We start from the raw sequence: 17,798 nt of genomic DNA on the forward strand, positions 1-17,798 counted from the left end.
AAGATCCATGGTGAAACGAAGCTTGCAGGTATTTGTTGCCAATTAAAAATATTGTCAGTTTTTGTTTTACCTATGTTCTTCTTGCTTGGGGAAAAGAATTTAATTTAGCTTTTTTAGGCTTTACAAATTTTGTAAAGCCTATTTAATCTAGGTCGTCTTGTTTCAAATAAAGGCTCTTCCTTGGTGCGAGGCGACTCTTGATGAGCACCGGATCTTCCAGAAATCAACCGACGCCTTCATATCTCGATTTGAATTGCGTCCAAGTTTCCGTAGCAGGTGGCAATCAACTGAACAATGAGGTGCGTAAGCTATTCCCATCGATCGCTGTCGTTTAATTAATGCTTACCTTTGTATCCCACAGTGACGTATTCGGAGCGCAGTATTTAGTGCTGCCAACTGAGGCGGAGCAGATCGTGGAACGATTGGAAGGTCAAACACTGGAGCAAATTGGGCGATCCACCCAATGGCTCGAGCACCACCATGCCATGGAGAAGCTGAACCTGCAGGCGCATCAGTCTGCACAACGCAAGCAAGACAATTTTGTAGTGGAGAGTTTGTTGACTTTCGACAAGTTCCCAGCCGTAATCAGCAATTTGCTGTCCCTGGAGCTTTGGAAGGCGAACATCTTGCCACTTCTTCAGTGCCAAGATAAAGACGCTGCGTCCTTACGACTGTACTTCGTTGTGTATCACGAAGCGACCTTGACAAACCTTTTGGAGGTCGCATTCTTCCATGAGCACGTGGTGGAGAGTCTGACTGATGATCTACTACTCGAACTCGTCGACTACTGCATGCGCAAGCTTTCATGGCTGGTTGGTCTTCCTCGTGAACGTATTGCAGAAGCCACGAGCTTCCACAAATCTGGATCGGAACTGGTACAGATGATGAGAGCTCAAAGTCCTCGTGAAGAGCTGCAACGACAGCGAATGGAGATCGAGTTCCGTGTGGCTGTGCAGACTGTCACTATACTACGTTATGTGGCGGAGAGACTTCATGTTCTCCCACTGAGTGTTGTATCCCGTCTATTGGACAAACACGACGCTCTTCTCACATTCGTGGCGCTTGTTGAGAACCCTCCATGGACACACAAGGCTGTCGTCAAGTTACCACCAGCAAAAGACAGTGAAGATCAGAGACTGAGAACTGAAGTCAAGTGGAAGAAGTTTGTCGACCAGAAATGGGTACTTGTAGAGCCTAGTGATCTACTGGCACTGACGACAACGGAAGCACAGATTTGGCTAACGATCTACTATTTACTGTGCACCAAGTCGGCTCGTGAGCACTATGAGGTGACGCAGTATCGGAAGGATCAGCTCCTACGCATCCGCAAGTATTTGAATGAGCTACTGGTGGATCAACTTCCTCTTCTCGCAGACGTTCAGCGATATCTGGATGAACTCGCTATTGTACAGGTGGGTAGTACGTCTGTACTGGGCAAGAATGGTCTGGTCATGGAAGCGGTGCCGTATTTGCGCGACAGTATACTGCGTACATTTCGTTTAAGATACAAGGAATTAGCCCGTGAATTCGACGAGCGTAGTGTTAGCTTTAGCCGAGGAGAGGACCTCAAGGCGTTGGCTGAGTTGTATCAAATGGAAGGAGTCGAGGAACTTCTGGAAGGTGGAAACTCAGCAGCCAATGACGACGACGAAAATACTGAAGACAACAATGACAGTGAAAGAGATCTGGTGGATCTTGTGCCTACTCGCGTTAAGCTCGAGTTTTTAAACTCAGCACACAAACAATCTATTCCAGACAAGAATGCGTTGATTGTGGAGCTGGACAACAATGAGGAACCGGCTCAGAGTGAAGCTGACATGGTGGAAGTCGAGCTCATTGTAGACCAGGAGAGCCGAAAGACGATGGAATCTCGAACGCAGCGATACTATCGCTATCGTTTGCGCCAGGACGAAAAATCTAAAAAGACAGGCTTTATCCAGAGTCATGCTTCGGTGGAAGCACACGTATGGTTTACTGGTTCGGAGAAGTCTCGAGAGCACGAGCTGAGACTGTCGTGTGACGATCTTCAGCTTCCTGAAACCAAAGAAGCTGATTCATCCTCTGGTATGGCAAAACTGTGGAAGCAAATCGGGTCCTTTGAAGAATCGAGCCTTGTCGTCGTACAATGCCAGCTTATCACCGAGATACCACGAGGAAACAATGCTGATGAGGTGGGTTCTGGTGGATATCATCTTGGAGCACTGTACTTAGCAGTTTCATACTAGAAATTTGCACTTGTAAACTACATATGTAGGATCATTTTTTCTAAGATGCACCCATCCAATAACGGATTATATACGCCGTTCTACTCCCAAAAGCGCAATAGGGTGAGAATGGGTGAGATGGCTGACTTGTCTGCTACACATTGTCAAGCGTGCAGCATGTCCACGACGGCATCGAGTCTAATTCGCTCGCTAGGCTCATAGCAACACATGTGCTAGATCAGACTCCACTGAAAGTCGGTAAGCTTCTGGGGACGAGGTGGGAGTGCTTTACGCCTAGTCACATGGAACTCCACCGCAGCTTCAGATACCCAAGACTTGGTTGGCTCGCAGACGATGAAAGGAGTTCGACATGGCACGCTTCAAAAAGACGAACGACTATGATGGTACAGCATAAACCAGTGATCTATTTCACGTCGGAACAGCTCCATCACATCTTTTTCACTCGCTCCACTGGTCCTTGCTGGTGGCGAAGGACGCGTTTCTTAAAATTCTACTTGAGTCTGTAGCTAATCGGGATCTTTATCACAACTTCTGTATCGAACCATTTTTCGTAATACACTTCTTCGAAGTCATCATACCCAATGCACTTACTCAGAACCACCTCGTACGGAGGAATAAACCAGCTAGGAGCACTTTTGGCACCGCTACCTGTCGTCCTCGATACCGTAAGGGCCTTGGTAATTACCTCCAAAACAGAGTCCGGCTACGAACTTCGACGTTTATGCAACTCGAACTGAAGCAGCATTTGAGCCATAAGTCTGTCTTCTTTAAGGTTTCTCAGCTTTCCTCTGCGCCTTTGAAGCCTGCCTCAAGAAGGCCTTTGAAGCCTGCCTCAAGAACACAAAGTTGCTCGAGACGCAGTTTGTTCCACTTGATCTGCCAGTCATAAATATCTTCTCTGTTCTCGACTCATTCAGAACTTCTTCCGAATCCACTTTCACACTCAGATCCACGGATGGCATCTTGTCGGTTCCCTTGGGTTCTACATTCTTGACGAACGAGCGAAGTTGATGCATATACTGACTCTCCTATCCGGTATACTCGCGCACATTCGTGTCACCAAGTCCAATTCCTGTTCGTTTAGAAACAGTGGACGCTCATCTGGCAGCACGCGTCACTGTAGATGGAAACCCATTGGCGCGTGTTGTAGATGGCCAGTCCAAGGGCAAGAATGCCATTCGCCACACTAGCAGTATGCAGATCAGAGACTTGGTCGTCGTCGTCATTCTGTGAGAGTGTTGCAGCCAAGTCCCGCATGTTCAAAATATTTGATTCGCCCCGTTGCAACGAGGTTGACACTTCTCTTTTACAAGTCCAGTCCACTTAGCACTCCACTAGTTGTGAGTCACAACTAGTGGAGCTACGAATTTTCACAGTTTCGACGTCTTCAGCGGCGTCAGAGCGATCGTGGAGTATTTTCAAGTTTATTCACTCATCCGCTAAGCAATAGCAGGGTTTTTAAGCTGGCGTTCATTTACTCAAACCACGGGGCCAAGGACGCGAACGCACCCATCGTGTTCGATCCAGTCAACCTTGTTCGGACTTCAGAGAGCAACTCATCGAGCAGCACAGAGAGCGACTTTGCTAACAGCGTTGAGTTTTTGGAGAGCATTTGCTAACTGGAACGATTGGTTGCAGACCCTGCATCTCAAGAAGGATATGAGTGGTTTGACGGAACGCACTGGGCAGACGAAGATTTTCTACCTGTGGATGAAGAAATCGTAACAGAGTACATGATTTCTGTATAGTGCGAGGTCATGGCTCGCACTAAAGCGTGGCGTGATCGACGTCGAGGCTCCTGCGCTATGCAGGAAGCTTGGCTAGCGATAGGATTTTGGGTAATTTAAACACCATTTATTTCAGTCCACTAATAAATCCTATCACACGGATGAATATTCATCCGTGCCGGACGAATCGGGACGAATCGGGATGAATCACGGATGAACAACAGTAGTTGTGGCAAGGTGCCGAGCTACAGCCTCTTGTTATTAAAGTTTTACTTCAGTAGTATCCGAGCTCGCGTTCGTGGAGATATTGCAGTCATCTTTGCCACATGAGGGTGGTTCATATCTGCCCATATTGTTGCTTGACGCAGACACGCCTCCTCCTCGTCTTCCCAGCTCTGGTGGCTCCCTCGCACGACGTCCTCTGTTCACATTTGCTGAAGCGAACAGCGTCCAAGTAGCAGATGCCTCCTTGGTCACACATCAGGTCGTTTGATGACAAGAACCAGCTCGGAGGACCCCCCACTAGCACAAAATCAGAAGGTCACCACCGACATCCTGCTCCTCTCATAGTGGGCTAAGCCGTGCTTCAGCAAAGTCAGTAGCTTCATCTTCTGCGTCTCGTCCCCCATGGCTTCAACCAGCCGCTTCTCGTCGTCTAGATCTTCCTGACTAACTTGCAAGCGTTCTCGACGCTCGAGTTCCAGCTGAACTCTCCATTGTTGGATCTCGTCCGTCACCTCAATGCCCAATGCTCTCACGTACGACTCGACAACGCGACCGACGCAGGGTAGAAATTCTACGCTATAATGTCCATGACCCGTCCTGTACAACTCGCGCGTCTCCGTCTCGTAAGTGCTCAGCTCACCGGATAGATTCAAACCGCGACGACAAGTGCTGTTTGACGCCACGAAGTCATTGCGCAAGCCACCAAGTAGTCACCGAGGCGATCTGGCGTTCTTTATACGTTGGGCGGGTGGCTGCCTCGTTGCCACCGCTTAATGGGCCCTCGTACTCGACCTTCTTTATAACGCCCCTTTTAGTCTTCACTTTGTATTACCACCGGACGAATAATACCGTACTCCCTACGTATTGTTTCTCCACCGTTTTTATCGACCGCAGTTGGGTTGGCAACAACCACGCCCCGTCTAAAAGCTTGTGGCAGCCGCTCCAGCCATTGCAATCGCCATGCTCAATTTTTCAGCATAATAAACTTCAGCACGAACTTCGAAGCTCCCTATTGACTCAGGGTACCTGACTCAGGAATCAAGGTCCGTTGTCATCCTAAGCCGAGTCGATCTTGCCTACATTTCTGTTGGTTATTTGAAGTACTACTTCGACACCGGAATATCCATTTCAATTTTTCGGAAACTCCAACAGCGGAATCCTTTGCATCCATTTTGCTGTCAGTGGATACATTCAGCAAAACTGTACCGTGGTGATGACTCGCTCGCATTACCGTCGCCTTCGCTGGTCTCGCTGCTGTCGCCTCCGGTGCGTGCTCGACTCCCTCTTTCGGAAACTGTGGCTCCGATGCCGCCGGAGCGAGCTGTTGCCAGAGTTCGCAGTACTGCCAACCTTGGAATACCAACTATTACCAATGCCTCAATCTCCCCGCCAAGTGCACGCAGCAGTTCCCGAACGTCGACTTCTACGGGAACGACATCACGGCCATCTACGGCATTCAGCCCGGTGAGTGTTGCACGCGCTGCAGCCAGACTGCTGGTTGCAAGGCTTACACTTTCGTGAATAGCAATCCGGGTCAACCGGCATGCTATCTGAAGAGCGGAACCGGAACCAGAACACCCTCCGTTGGAGCAGTCTCGGGTATCTTGACGGGATCGTCAACGACCCCGACCCCGGCGCCGACGCCAACGCCAACGCCATCATCGCCGACCTGCACCACGGCACCATACGGCACCTGTGGTTCCAGTAACGGAGCTACGTGCTGCCCGAGCGGCTACTATTGCCAGCCGTGGAACGACACTTTTTACCAGTGCATCCAACCACCAGCTAAATGCTCCAAGCAACTCACTGACAAGGATTACTACGGAAATGACATTAAGACTGTCTACGTGAGCCTCCCATCGCTTTGCTGCGATACCTGCGCTAGCACGGCCGGGTGCAAGGCGTACACGTACATCAACAACAACCCCGGTCAGCCTGTGTGCTACTTGAAGAGTGCTGCAGGAACTGCCACCACCAAGGTCGGAGCTGTGTCGGGGACTCTCAACTAGATGTCGCGACACAAAGCAAGCAGCTTGTGGCCTTCAACCGTGAGCGAACTCATGGTTCCCTCGTAACGAGGATTTCTCTGTTTTAGCTGAAAACGAAGCCAACTCAAATGCATGCAGTTTTTACTTTCCTAATAGCTTCTCGTCCTGTGCAGTTTTCCTCTTTTTCACCAGACCAATGAACACCCCCACTAGTATAAATCATGGGGAGCTCAGTGAGCTGCTCATAGCCTTACTTGTTCCACCTCGCAAACACAAGGTTTACTAACTTGTTCAACCGTGAATCAATCACATGGCAACCCTGTCCTAACTTTTGATGCGGGTTGTATTTATACCACGATGATCTGACTACCTACGATTGCAGTAGTGACGCAGAAGATCTACCAAAAGTAAATCCGGTATCATTGAAATACACGTGCTATTTGAAGATACGGGATCGAAATAATCATTGTATTGGATTTTCAAAACAGTTTTTTTACAACTAATAAAATGGTTTTTTGAGAAGCCAGATATCAATTTCAATATTTAATTTTTACAGGTACTTTCCGATATACCGGTACTTAAAACTCATTTCTTTTTAATTTCATTGAAAAAAAAAATCATTTTCGCTTTGGTTATACATGTATACCCTGAAGGCATTGATAATATTATTGCAAAGTTATTATCGGAATACCCGTTAATAAGCGGATGAAATCCGCTTGGGGTGCCCTATTAAAGGAGTCGCGACTGTTGAAGGGATGATTTGACCAGGGTTATTAGGGCAGTACAGTATGGAGTGAAGACAAAATTAGAGTGGTCTAGGCGGCGATAGTGGAAAGGAAGTCTTGAGTGTAAAAGGAGAAGACGCTTGTGTGGTGAAGATGGTAAAAGAAGAAGTGATGAATTACTGTAGAGGGTCTGATGTTCTGGAGAGGTGTTATTCTCCACCAACCAGTCGAGTTAAATATGATTTCTCTATATGAAATAGCACAATTATATTCCACTAGATAGTCATCATCACGTCGTAGATGCTTACTTTAACAATGACCAAGGAGCCGGTATAGAGCAGCGGGTGGAGCATCAACGGACCAGAAAGCAGGACGAAAAGTCAGAGCCCGCCGAGAAGCCACCAACCCCTGGATTGGCAACCGGTTTGAGATCTTCTGGCGACATACAGAAGACGAGTCAAGTGTGCACTGCGATCTTCGCGTGAAGAATCGCAGTAGCTGCATGAGAGACGATGGGTCAAGTGTATATATAGGGAGAGAATAGCTCCCAGTTTCAGATTTGCGGCGCAGCGGATAAGCGCGGCATGTACCCTACGGTGTGTCTGAACTCGTACAGCATTGCCTTTTTCTACAGAGCGTGGAGCGTACAAGCGTCGCTCAACCGTATACCACTGCCGAACGCGATTGCGAGCCCTTCTTCTTGGGACACACGGCGTGACATACGCCTTGCTGACTATGCTGAGATTCCCATGAAGGTTAAGGCTGGCGTGGGGCTGATGGTGCAGCATCTACCTGATCGATGCGAGCTCTTACATCCAACGGTGAGTAAAGTTTTGGTTCCATAGCTAATAGTCGTTCCTCCAAGCGCTTGTTATGTAGGATTAGCTCGCTAATTTGGTTGGACTGGCGTTTAACGAGGTTTAGGACCTCTACTGATTGGGAATCAGTGCGACCATCCGTGCTTGGTCTGATGGGAGGGAGGGGGGTGAAAGCCCGACGGATCGGTTCGCTCCATGCGTGTACTTCCGCTTTCCCTATGGCTTGTGCCGACAGGACTTCTCGTACTCGCGCAACAAGGTAGCTGGCGGGCGATAACAGCAGCCTTTCTGGGTAATGCAAAATGAGAGTGGCCGTTAAGACCCCCGCATCGTCCTCATCGATATTCATAGGAATCTCGTCAAAGCCCAATGAGTGCGTGAAGAGCAAGTCATTGAGCTTTTCGGCGTGAGCTAGCACTGGATACTCCAAGGGACATAGAGACAGGAGGCGAGCGCCTTCCTTAGGTCGCCATCCTCTCAATGCTCGCGCTATGTTTTGGGGCAGCCTGTGTGGTACCTAATATGCACCCGGACGCCTTGTTTAGACCATCGAACTGCCAACCACCTCGCTCAATGATCCGGGTTTCGGGCAGACTTCCGGCGTCGGCGTTCATGGCAGATCATCGACGAAACGAGTGGGAGGTAAACCCATTCGTAAGGTTTTCTTGCTTCTTATCTGCAAACCGCTTTACTCTGATCAGCAAGCGGTTTACGTATGCTTGTGCTTCAGGGACTGACCTACTCCCCAGTGTTGGCTTAGTGTCTTCTAAGCTCGTGTGGATTTCGTCTACCTCAAGAAGCTCGACGAGGCTGAAGTCTTCAACGTCAGCCACAGCAGCCGCGGTATGCCTTGTTCTGAGAAACGGAGTAATAAACGTCGCGATGGAGGGTGCTGTTTGCATGATCAGAGCGGCAGCTTGGGAAAAACAAGGTACGGTAAGAAGTTGGACGGGACCTTGCTCGATGATATACTCTGCAATAAAGCCGTCTTAATATTTTAAATCGTGAAAACCACTTCCCCTAAAATCACTTTAGCCTGCATAGGTTAATGCATTACAATTGTATCACAGCGTACCAGGAAAAATTGAAAGCTGTCGCTTCTCGAGCTGCTCAGCATCGGGGCTGCGTCTATAAAAATACCACATCATCCCGACCACGGATAAACGAGTTGATCGCCGTCTCCCGGGTCTGATTACTGTTAGCTGGCGCCAGTGACACGATAGACATGGTCACAGCTCTGCTAACTGTTGTATTTTAGGAAACAACTGCCTACCGCCATCTCGGTTGGAAACTTCCTGGTAATTTTAAAATATGCAATTATATAAATATTTAAATGGAGTCCATCATATTCTGAAAAATTTAACTAAATATGGTCGGATGGTACGAATGGGATGGTTATTTTTAAGGCATTGTCAATAGATAAGAGCGTACTAATGGTGCAATCTAATTGGTGGATTAACCGATTAATTTTTTCTATGAACGAGACATGGATGGAATCTAAAGGGTATCATACCGTAAGGAGTCCAGCATATTCTGAAAAATCCAACTAAATATGGTCGGATGGTACGAAGGATGGTTATTTTTAAGGCTTTGTTATTGGATAAGAACGTACTAATTGTGCAATCTAATTGGTGGATTGACCGATTTATTTTTTCTATGAACGAGACGTGGATGGAATCTAAAGGGTATCATACCGTAAAATTCCAACTGTCCGACCGGGTTCCGACCAGTTTAAAAATCGGACTTTGACGAGACCAGTGATCTGTCCCGCGGGAATAAACACACAAAGTTTACAATTAAAATCTCCGCTCTTTAAGGTCACACAGTCATTTTCGACAACAGCCCAGCACCCCGACGGTAGTTAATATGGCGCGCCGATTGGCGACTCTCTTGCGACCACAAGGTTTCCACTAGAGCCCCACGCGCGCAATATAGATGCCCAAGATACGTCACCTGCCGCCTCTTGCCGTCGGCGAAAGCCGATCATGTGATGTAAAATGACCCGGGAGCGTGAACGGCACACCGCGGGAGCCCTGTACGCCCAGAGCGACGGTATCTGTATCCTGACTCGCGCACAAGATACCTTTTCGATTTGGTAAGTGTTTGTTTTGGAATCACTCGACTACGCTGGGGTCCACTTACTTGCTGTTGCAGCTTTGCTTGTAGTATATAGCGAATGCTTTGGTGATCGAAATGTATCAAGTGTACCAAGCTGCTTAATTACCTATAGTATGTATGCAATGGCCGCGGTGAAGTGTATGCTGTTTTTCTTCTGTAGGGTCTGCAAGCGAATACATACTGGTAAGGCAGAAGGTGGAGTGGAATCAACCACGTCTCCTCGCTCAATACGGTCGTGAATTTGAACAAACTGTGCGTCAAGCTTCCCTGCCTTACGGAGTTTACGATGAGCTTTCAGCGTCGTACCGCCTGCAGCTGCCGAGGACCCGTTTACCTTCAAGAATGTTAGAGCATTATCTTTGGTCTTCTTACCCAGGGCTAGCATCTTGCGTTTGAACGCCGGAGACGCAGCATCTAGCGCAAATCCAGTCGGTATTAAAGGCATCATGTGTGCCTAATCTCGTACAGCTTTGCCGTTTTGATGGATTGCGCGGCGTGTACACGAGACTCCGCAGTAAACCACTCAAACCACACAGCTGACAGCGACTGTTCGCCTTTCTTCTAAGTGCGGTCCGCTTTGGGTACGGGCTGTGGTAGATCTTGGGGTGTAAGTGCGGTAGATGAGTCCTCGGTGGTTGCTGCTTGCATCGTGGTGCAGCCTGTCGGTCAGAGTTAGCCTTCCACAACCACCAAGCGCTGCTCCAGCCGCTTGTTTTGCAAAATGAGCACGTCGATCCGCTGGGTTTGATGCTTCACCAGTTCCAGCGATTAAGCGAGACGGGGTTTTCGTCGGCTTTCGACGGATGTCACACCCCAGGCTAGCAGCTCTGATTCAGAGACGGATAGTGCCTTCATAGCGTCACACATGTTAGAGACAATGAGACTGAGATGGGAGAGGCGGAGCATGTCCGGATAGTGCAAGCCAAACGTGGCGGTTAGAACCTCGGCTGCGCCTTCGTCAAGGTTGAGGGTTTGACCAGCAAATTCCAACGCGTTCGAGAAAATTACAGCCTGTCGTTTGAACGCGTGACCAAGAACTGGTGTATCAGGTGCTGCGAGCGGCAGCTCCATCTTTAGGCTTCCATTCGCTTAGACATCGGGATACCTGCTGGCCCGCCTGTGTCGTCCCGCGAATGTAGCCAAACGCAGTGTTTACGCGATCGAGCTACCAGCCACCGCGCTTAATAATCCTGTTTTCGGCAACGCTTCCATCGTTTGTGTGCATACCCCACCGCGGCAAAACGAGTGGGAGGTGAGACCAGGTTTGACGCGGGCACTATGAATATTGGCATTCTCTTTGACCCTAGCTAACAACTTGTTAGCGTATGCATGTGCTCCAGGAAGTGACGTGGCTGTCAAGCTCGAGGAATTTTGCGCAGCCGTCTGGTCGTATTGGATTTCCAGGAGCTCGACAAGCGACAACTTCTGCAGATATTGAATGTTCACGGAGCTGCGCTTCTTGTTCAGAAACAAAGGAAACGTGGGCATACATGGTGAGATCTGGATCACTAAAGCTACTGCTAATATGTAAAGCGGACAAGTTAGGAAAGCCTTACTTGTCCGCTTTACATATTAGCAGGAAAGCCTAACTTGTCCGCTTTACATATTAGCAGGAAAGCCTAACTTGTCCGCTTTACATATTAGCGCTTTGACAAAATACGTGCCCTGAAACCCTGCAGTGTTAGCGCTCTTAAACCAAAGGAATAAATCACTTTCTTTACAATTGATAATATGCTAGAGTATTTAGTAAATGGTCAGTGTGAATATTAAGTACCCGGCACAGTTGTTGTTTTTCAACTTGTTCCGCGTCCAAAGTACAGCCGTACAATTGCCACATTATAGCGACTAGAGCGGAATCATGATATAGCTCTTGTCCGATGTCGTAGTGTACCGTCACACAATTGATTCCAAATCTTGATTTGAGCACGGTGGAGCGACTCACTCGCTGCCGCTTTCCTCTCGATTTGTGCAGTACCTACCGAGTCCCGGGAGAATCTTTTGTAGTTGGGGCCTGAGTAGCTCACTACGTTTCCATAGTACGCCAAAACAAGTATTGGTGACTAATACTTTGTCCGGCGACCTACCTAATCAATATGCGTACTTATCCAGCATAATACGCAACACTTTCCTTGTCTTATCAGCGCCAATGCGTTCGTGAGCGGCTAAAAGTGTCATACCTTCGGCTTCCAGAAACGAAACAGTCTAGAGCCGTCGTTCGATCCTTCTTACTCTTACCATGTATCAGGGACGCGATCGACATGGCTGCTACTCGGCAATTTTATCGGTGTAATGAAACCTCTCCTATCGGCTACCGTCGGAAACGTTTGAATATTTTTATCGTATGCATTTTCAAATAAGTTGTATCACACATAATTTTTTTTAAAATTCTATCTAAATATGGTCGGATTGGTTGAAAACCTGCTCCGATTTAGAGGGTGCTCCCATTGTCGTAAAAAAACGCCCGGCTTGTCTGTGAGTGGCTTAAATTATGAATAAGCTTTTTTGTACATTTGCGTAGCTAGGTACAGGTTTAAATTTTGTACCATATGATGCTGCTTGCAATATTTCCCACCCTGAGGAAGTACTTCGAAGTTAGTCCTAAACTAACACATAAATTACCAATTTGTCCATTTAAAACCTAAAGAAGAACTTGTTTTAGCAAGCGGATGTTCTTGCGGAAGCGAGCGCAGCGCGGAGCGGTGGTTTTAGGGTCTACAAATAATATCGTTCATTAAAAATCTCTTTTTTAACAGGGTTAATCTTAGGACAATAGGACATTTTTAGGACTCATTTAGGATTGACTCCAGCTCACAAACCTTGAGCGGGGGTATAGTATTATTATTCTGGGAGGACCCTAATCAATTTTATTACAGCGGTCGGGACCCCCCCCCCTGCTTTTATTTCGCGGATGTCGCCTGAGTCCATAGTCCACCGATTTTGGCTATCGAAACAAAATAACTTTTGTAAGCCTGGTGACTCGTGGTCTTCGAAAAGTCGCCTGAAGAATCGAATTTTCTACATGTATTTCGTTGAAATCGTTATGATGCTCCTTTTAATTTCCTTCTTTAAAAAGGTCTTTGGAGTAATACGGTGACTTTACAGGCCGACAGCGATGGTCGATGTATACACATCTTTCGAGTAAGAGTAACTATCCAATTTGTTTTGCTTGAGTTTGTAGTGTTGTCTACACTCGGCCAGCTCTATAAAGTTTTGTTCTGTCGGGGGTACCCCCGACAGAATTTTAGGATGTTTAGCTGGCGTCTTAAGCAATTACGACCATCACTCTTCAACTGATACAATTCACACGCAATGGGGTTGGCGTGTATTGCCCACGCGACTTACGAAGATCAAATGGGAGGAGGGTAAAAGAAACTGGTCGACCTCAACGCTAAATTCTGAGACGAGGTTTTTTTTTGTCGGAAAGTATGGAAACTTCTAGTTTTAGTTCTCAAGTAAAACAAGATCAAGAAGAAGAGATCTGCTCACCACCACAAATACATTTCGAGGCATCTAAGACTGTTGTATGCGCCGACCAACAAGTGCTACCTTAAACCTTGTACGTGTTTAAGGCTATGAGCCCAACGAGAGAGCATGGAAGGTCAGAGAGTTGATACTATTCGCTCGCTCAAGTTCGACGGCAATGATTTGCTTGCATACCAGGAAGGCCTTACGGCGGCATTACGTGCTCGGAAGTGCTGGAAGATCCTGATTGGAAGAGCGAGATACCCCGAGAAGGACGGCACGAGAGCTACAGAGCAGAAACGCAAATAGTATAGGAACAAGGTGCTGTTGCTGAACGATATCCTGACGAATACGTTGGATGATGGAACTCGAGTCCGATTAGCACATTTGAAGCGTCCTCAGGCCAAGTAAGCTGCACTGGTTGATAATTTCGAGAAGAAGTCCTTGCAGTAGGATTGTCCAAGCGTCGAGAGCTACCATGATTGAGGTCGTGGAGGACAAGTCACTACCGTGTTTTGCAAATCCTAATGCGGAAAAGAAGTCTGACAAAAGCTTTAACATTCCGTTTGTGTTGGATAGCGCATCGGGGGTGAATATCTGTGGATGTCGAGAGGCAGTTGTGTCTGTGACGTTGGATTGTAACACGGTGATGAAGTGGTTTGAGAATACCTATAAGAAGGCGCAGATGAAAGGTTTGGTGAAGTTTGCCATCGTTGATGCGGCGACAAAGATGAAAGTATGGATACCTGTTGAGGCTCTGTTTGTGGAAGGAACAACAAATCTGTTGTCGCAGCGTGTCCTCTACAAGGATAATGGCTTTTTCGCGCAGATAAGTGAGAGCCAGGAAGTGACTACGCTACCAAACAGGGTGAAACATATTATCTGGGATTTTGATATGGTCAGTGGACTCTATCAGACAATGGTGGGGCTACCACGCTCTCAGCTAGCTGTGTTGCAGACAGCTGCTCAGCCGGCAAGATCGCTGCGTTTATGGCATTACCGCCCGGAGCATGCAAACTGGCAAGTGATCCAAGAGATGGCTTCAAAGGGGTTCGTGCGAGGCTTGGAGCTGTCAAAGGAGGATCAGGGTAAGAAAGGACAATGCTACAATTGTGGGATATGCAAAGATGAAAAGGATGTCTTTTCGCCACACAATGGCAAGGAGAGCGACAAATCCATTTGATAGAGTACTGATAGACTTGAGCTTCATTCAGGAGAGTACAATGGATTGATATATGATGTAAATGCATCTCATGGACGAAGGCTCGAGATATCAATGGGTGTATGGGCAGAAAACGAAGGAGGAAACTGTGAACAAATTGAAGTGTTTTCAAAAGATGGTGCGAGCAAAACCCCATGCGGTGGTGAGCACGTTCCATTCTGATCAAGGCACTGAGTTCACGAACCAAGCAGTGGCTAAGATGTGCGCAGGAGAGACAATACAAATCTTCTCTCCCCCCATTCGCCCGAAGAAGTGTGTTTGATTGAAAATGCACATAAAGCATGATGGATAAAGCTCGATCAGTACTATTTAGCTGTGATCTTCCTGGTATGTTGTGGGGAGAAGCGGCTTGATACGTAGTTGAGATGATTAGCAGGACGAGTACTAAGGGCAATGCATAGAAGGTGACACCTCATGAAAAGATGTTTGGATCGAAACCGAGTGTTCGCCACCCTTGACCCTTTGGCTGTCTCGCTGTTAGGTTCGTTGATAAGGTCTATCGTAAGGACTAGTTGTCGGTGAAAGGGGCACCTAATTCTATGGTCGGGTATGCAACACAGACGAAAGGTTATCGGCTGCTGGACCTAACAACGGGTGTTATAAGTGAACATCGGCATGAAAATGTGAAGTTCTATGAAGAAACTACGGTAGATAGATGGTATGTGAAGAAACTTCTTATTAAAGTGTATCGAATGAGAAGAAGTCCATCCGTGGACCATATGAAGCTCCCGCTGGTTCCACTGCCGGTGGTAGAAGTACAAGATACGCACAAAGAACATGATAATGAGCGTTTGATTGGAATTGAGAGGAACAATGAGGCAAATATCGATGATCGGATGCAGGAAGAGATCGATCTACCACAAGCATCAAGATCAGAAGAGAGTATTGAAGATTAACCTCAGCCACAACGAAAACGACAATTTCCTGTTGAAGTGAAAACTCCACGACGATCCCATCGTTTCCGCAAGAAGTCGACACAACTGAAAGATTTTGTGTCCACTGTCTTCAGCTCCTCAGCTTCGGCAACTGCTTCGATGAAGATTGAAGTTCCGAGAACCTGGACCGAAATGATGGCTTCACCGCACAGAGTGAGCTGGATTGAAGCCACGAAGGAGGAGTCCTTGGCTCAGCTAGAAAATGAAACGTGGATACTAGTGCATAGACAAAAGAATGCTCACATCCTCAGATGCAAATGGGTGTGGACATTGAAGGAGAACGAACTAAGGATGTTACGATTCGAAGCCTGATTGGCTGTAACGGGTTGTTTCTAGACTTGGGGAATTGATTTTGATGAGACGTTCACCCCGGTTGTGAGGTTCGAAACTCTAAGACTCGTCTTTCTATGGGCTGGGTTGCCTATACAGTAGTGAAGCAGTTTGGGGTTTTAACTGCCTTCCTAAACGCCCCCACCGAACGCATCATTTTTATAGAGCAACCTGAAGGCTTTGTAAAGCGTGGATACGAAAACTGGGTGTGTCTACTGAAGAAGAGTATCTGTGGATTACGGCAGTTACCACGTAGCTGGAACAACACGCTACATATCGTGCTGATTGAGCTTGGCTTTCTTCATAGTTATAAGGATGAAGGTCTGTACTGGATTCGAAATGAGGGCAGACTTGTCCTTCTGCCAATCTATGGGAATGATATTCTGCTAGCAGGTAAGGAAGAGGATGTGGATTTTGTAGATGCGGAGCAGACGAAGCGTTTTAAGCTGAAGTGTCTCGATGATGTTAATTATCTATTGGGACTACAGATCCACTACGATCCCGAGACCCACGTTTCGTTCAGACAAACGAAGTACATCCATGCAAAATTTAACATGTAGTCCGCGTACCCAGTACGCATTCCGATGATAGTGGATGGGCTTGAAGTTGACAAATGCTAGCCCTGAAGAATACGAGAAAAGTGAACGGTTGCCGTATAGAAGTCTTGTTGGGTACCTACAGTATTAATAAGTGGTTCCCGGCCAGAATTGGGCACAGCAATTCGAATTTTGAGTAAAGTTTTGGACAAGTACGCTGTGACTCATTGGCGAGCAGCAAAGCGTGTTTTGCGGTACTTGATTGATACGCAGGGCATGGGGTTACATAACTTTAATGTGGCACGCCAGTTCGACAAATTGAAGATAGAGGTCTACACTGATGTAAATTTCGCCTCGGAAGAAGGAGATATGAAGTCCGTAACTGGTTTTACCGTGTTTTGTAACGGACAACTCATCTCGGCAAAATGTTGGAAACACGATACTTTTGCTGAGCGTACTTGTGAGACCGAGCCGATTGCAGCGAATACTGGTATTCATGAAGCAATTTGACTGGAGCAACTTGTGGATGAGCTAGGCTTGAAGAGAGAAGCTACAACACTATAATGTGACTCTAGTAGCGCTCGTGAGCTAATTAAGCATGCTAGAAAGCATCGCAGAGCCAAGCAGCTCAATATCAGTGACCTCAAGATTCGCGAGTACGTGAAAAAGCGGTGAGTAAAGCTAGAACCCGTTGCATCAAAAGCGACTGTGGCCGATATAATGACGAAACCTCTACCGCAGGAGGGTTTTCAAGGCCACACAGATACGAGGGGAGTAAGCACCGCAGGTGTGAACGCGAATGCAAGCCACGCTTTTCTTGATCCACTGAACAGTGAGGACAAGCATGGGATCAGAATGACCCCGAAGCCGACGAGCCCATGACAGAGAATGTCAATGAGAAACAGAAGGGTCATCGAGGAATCTCAGCTCGCTTTGAGAAGAGAGACCGAGCTAAGTGTTGGCCGAAACGGCTATGAGCGTCACGTAAGTGCCATGAGGATTTGGCAGCAAGGGCTTAGCGACTGGAAGAACTGAGACCAGATCCGCTCATGTGAGTTGAAGCTTGCATGTGATAATGTAACGGGGTACGTAGCCCTAAGTGTACCCTGGTTACATGAAGTGTGACACTTCACACTTTAGGAGTATGACACGTCATACTCCGGGATATTTGGTACAAGGTACCAAAGTCGTTCAAAGCCAACCATTGGTTAAATGACATTGCATTTCTATAGGTAACTTATAGTTTGTATTAAACCCAAACTTAACCTACCTATAAATATACTCAGTTTACAATCTACCTTATTTAGGTCACTTCGCTCTCTTTAATTAAAGAGGGGACCTGTGAACTGCCGTTCACTGAGAGTTTGTATACTCTCGGAAGATAACTTCCTCTAGCGCAAGGTGCTGTGTGACCCCGTCACACTTGGTAGCACTAGTAGTCAATCCACGCCACCGCGGGTAGACTACCTGAACCTCTCCGAAGTTCG

At 47.3% G+C, this 17,798-nt stretch overlaps 4 protein-coding genes across 4 annotated transcripts; 3 read left to right on the forward strand and 1 right to left on the reverse strand.

Moving 5' to 3' along the window:
• Window positions 1-207: 207 nt before the first annotated feature.
• On the forward strand, window positions 208-3,950 carry PITG_03635 (uncharacterized protein; the record flags this gene model as incomplete). Its single annotated transcript, XM_002906646.1, has 7 exons — window positions 208-299; window positions 362-2,064; window positions 2,442-2,462; window positions 2,849-2,902; window positions 3,349-3,454; window positions 3,679-3,760; window positions 3,864-3,950. The coding sequence occupies 7 exons, from the start codon at window positions 295-297 to the stop codon at window positions 3,948-3,950; spliced, it is 2,058 nt and encodes a 685-aa protein (XP_002906692.1).
• Window positions 3,951-4,485: 535 nt separating this feature from the next.
• Window positions 4,486-4,868, reverse strand: PITG_03636 (uncharacterized protein; the record flags this gene model as incomplete). The annotated part of the gene is made up of 2 exons (XM_002906647.1): window positions 4,486-4,774; window positions 4,861-4,868. 2 exons carry the CDS (start codon window positions 4,866-4,868, stop codon window positions 4,486-4,488), a joined length of 297 nt encoding a protein of 98 aa, XP_002906693.1.
• A 614-nt stretch (window positions 4,869-5,482) lies between these two features.
• PITG_03637 (cellulose binding elicitor lectin (CBEL), putative) lies at window positions 5,483-6,186 on the forward strand (the record flags this gene model as incomplete). The annotated part of the gene is made up of 3 exons (XM_002906648.1): window positions 5,483-5,509; window positions 5,581-5,641; window positions 5,771-6,186. 3 exons carry the CDS (start codon window positions 5,483-5,485, stop codon window positions 6,184-6,186), a joined length of 504 nt encoding a protein of 167 aa, XP_002906694.1.
• Window positions 6,187-13,937: 7,751 nt separating this feature from the next.
• Window positions 13,938-17,547, forward strand: PITG_03638 (uncharacterized protein; the record flags this gene model as incomplete). Its single annotated transcript, XM_002906649.1, has 6 exons — window positions 13,938-14,376; window positions 14,805-14,837; window positions 15,444-15,598; window positions 16,264-16,307; window positions 16,929-16,982; window positions 17,544-17,547. 6 exons carry the CDS (start codon window positions 13,938-13,940, stop codon window positions 17,545-17,547), a joined length of 729 nt encoding a protein of 242 aa, XP_002906695.1.
• Window positions 17,548-17,798: the final 251 nt, after the last annotated feature.

The sequence above is a fragment of the Phytophthora infestans genome, genomic scaffold (genome assembly GCF_000142945.1).
Source record: "Phytophthora infestans T30-4 supercont1.4 genomic scaffold, whole genome shotgun sequence".
Classification (NCBI taxonomy): domain Eukaryota; phylum Oomycota; class Peronosporomycetes; order Peronosporales; family Peronosporaceae; genus Phytophthora; species Phytophthora infestans.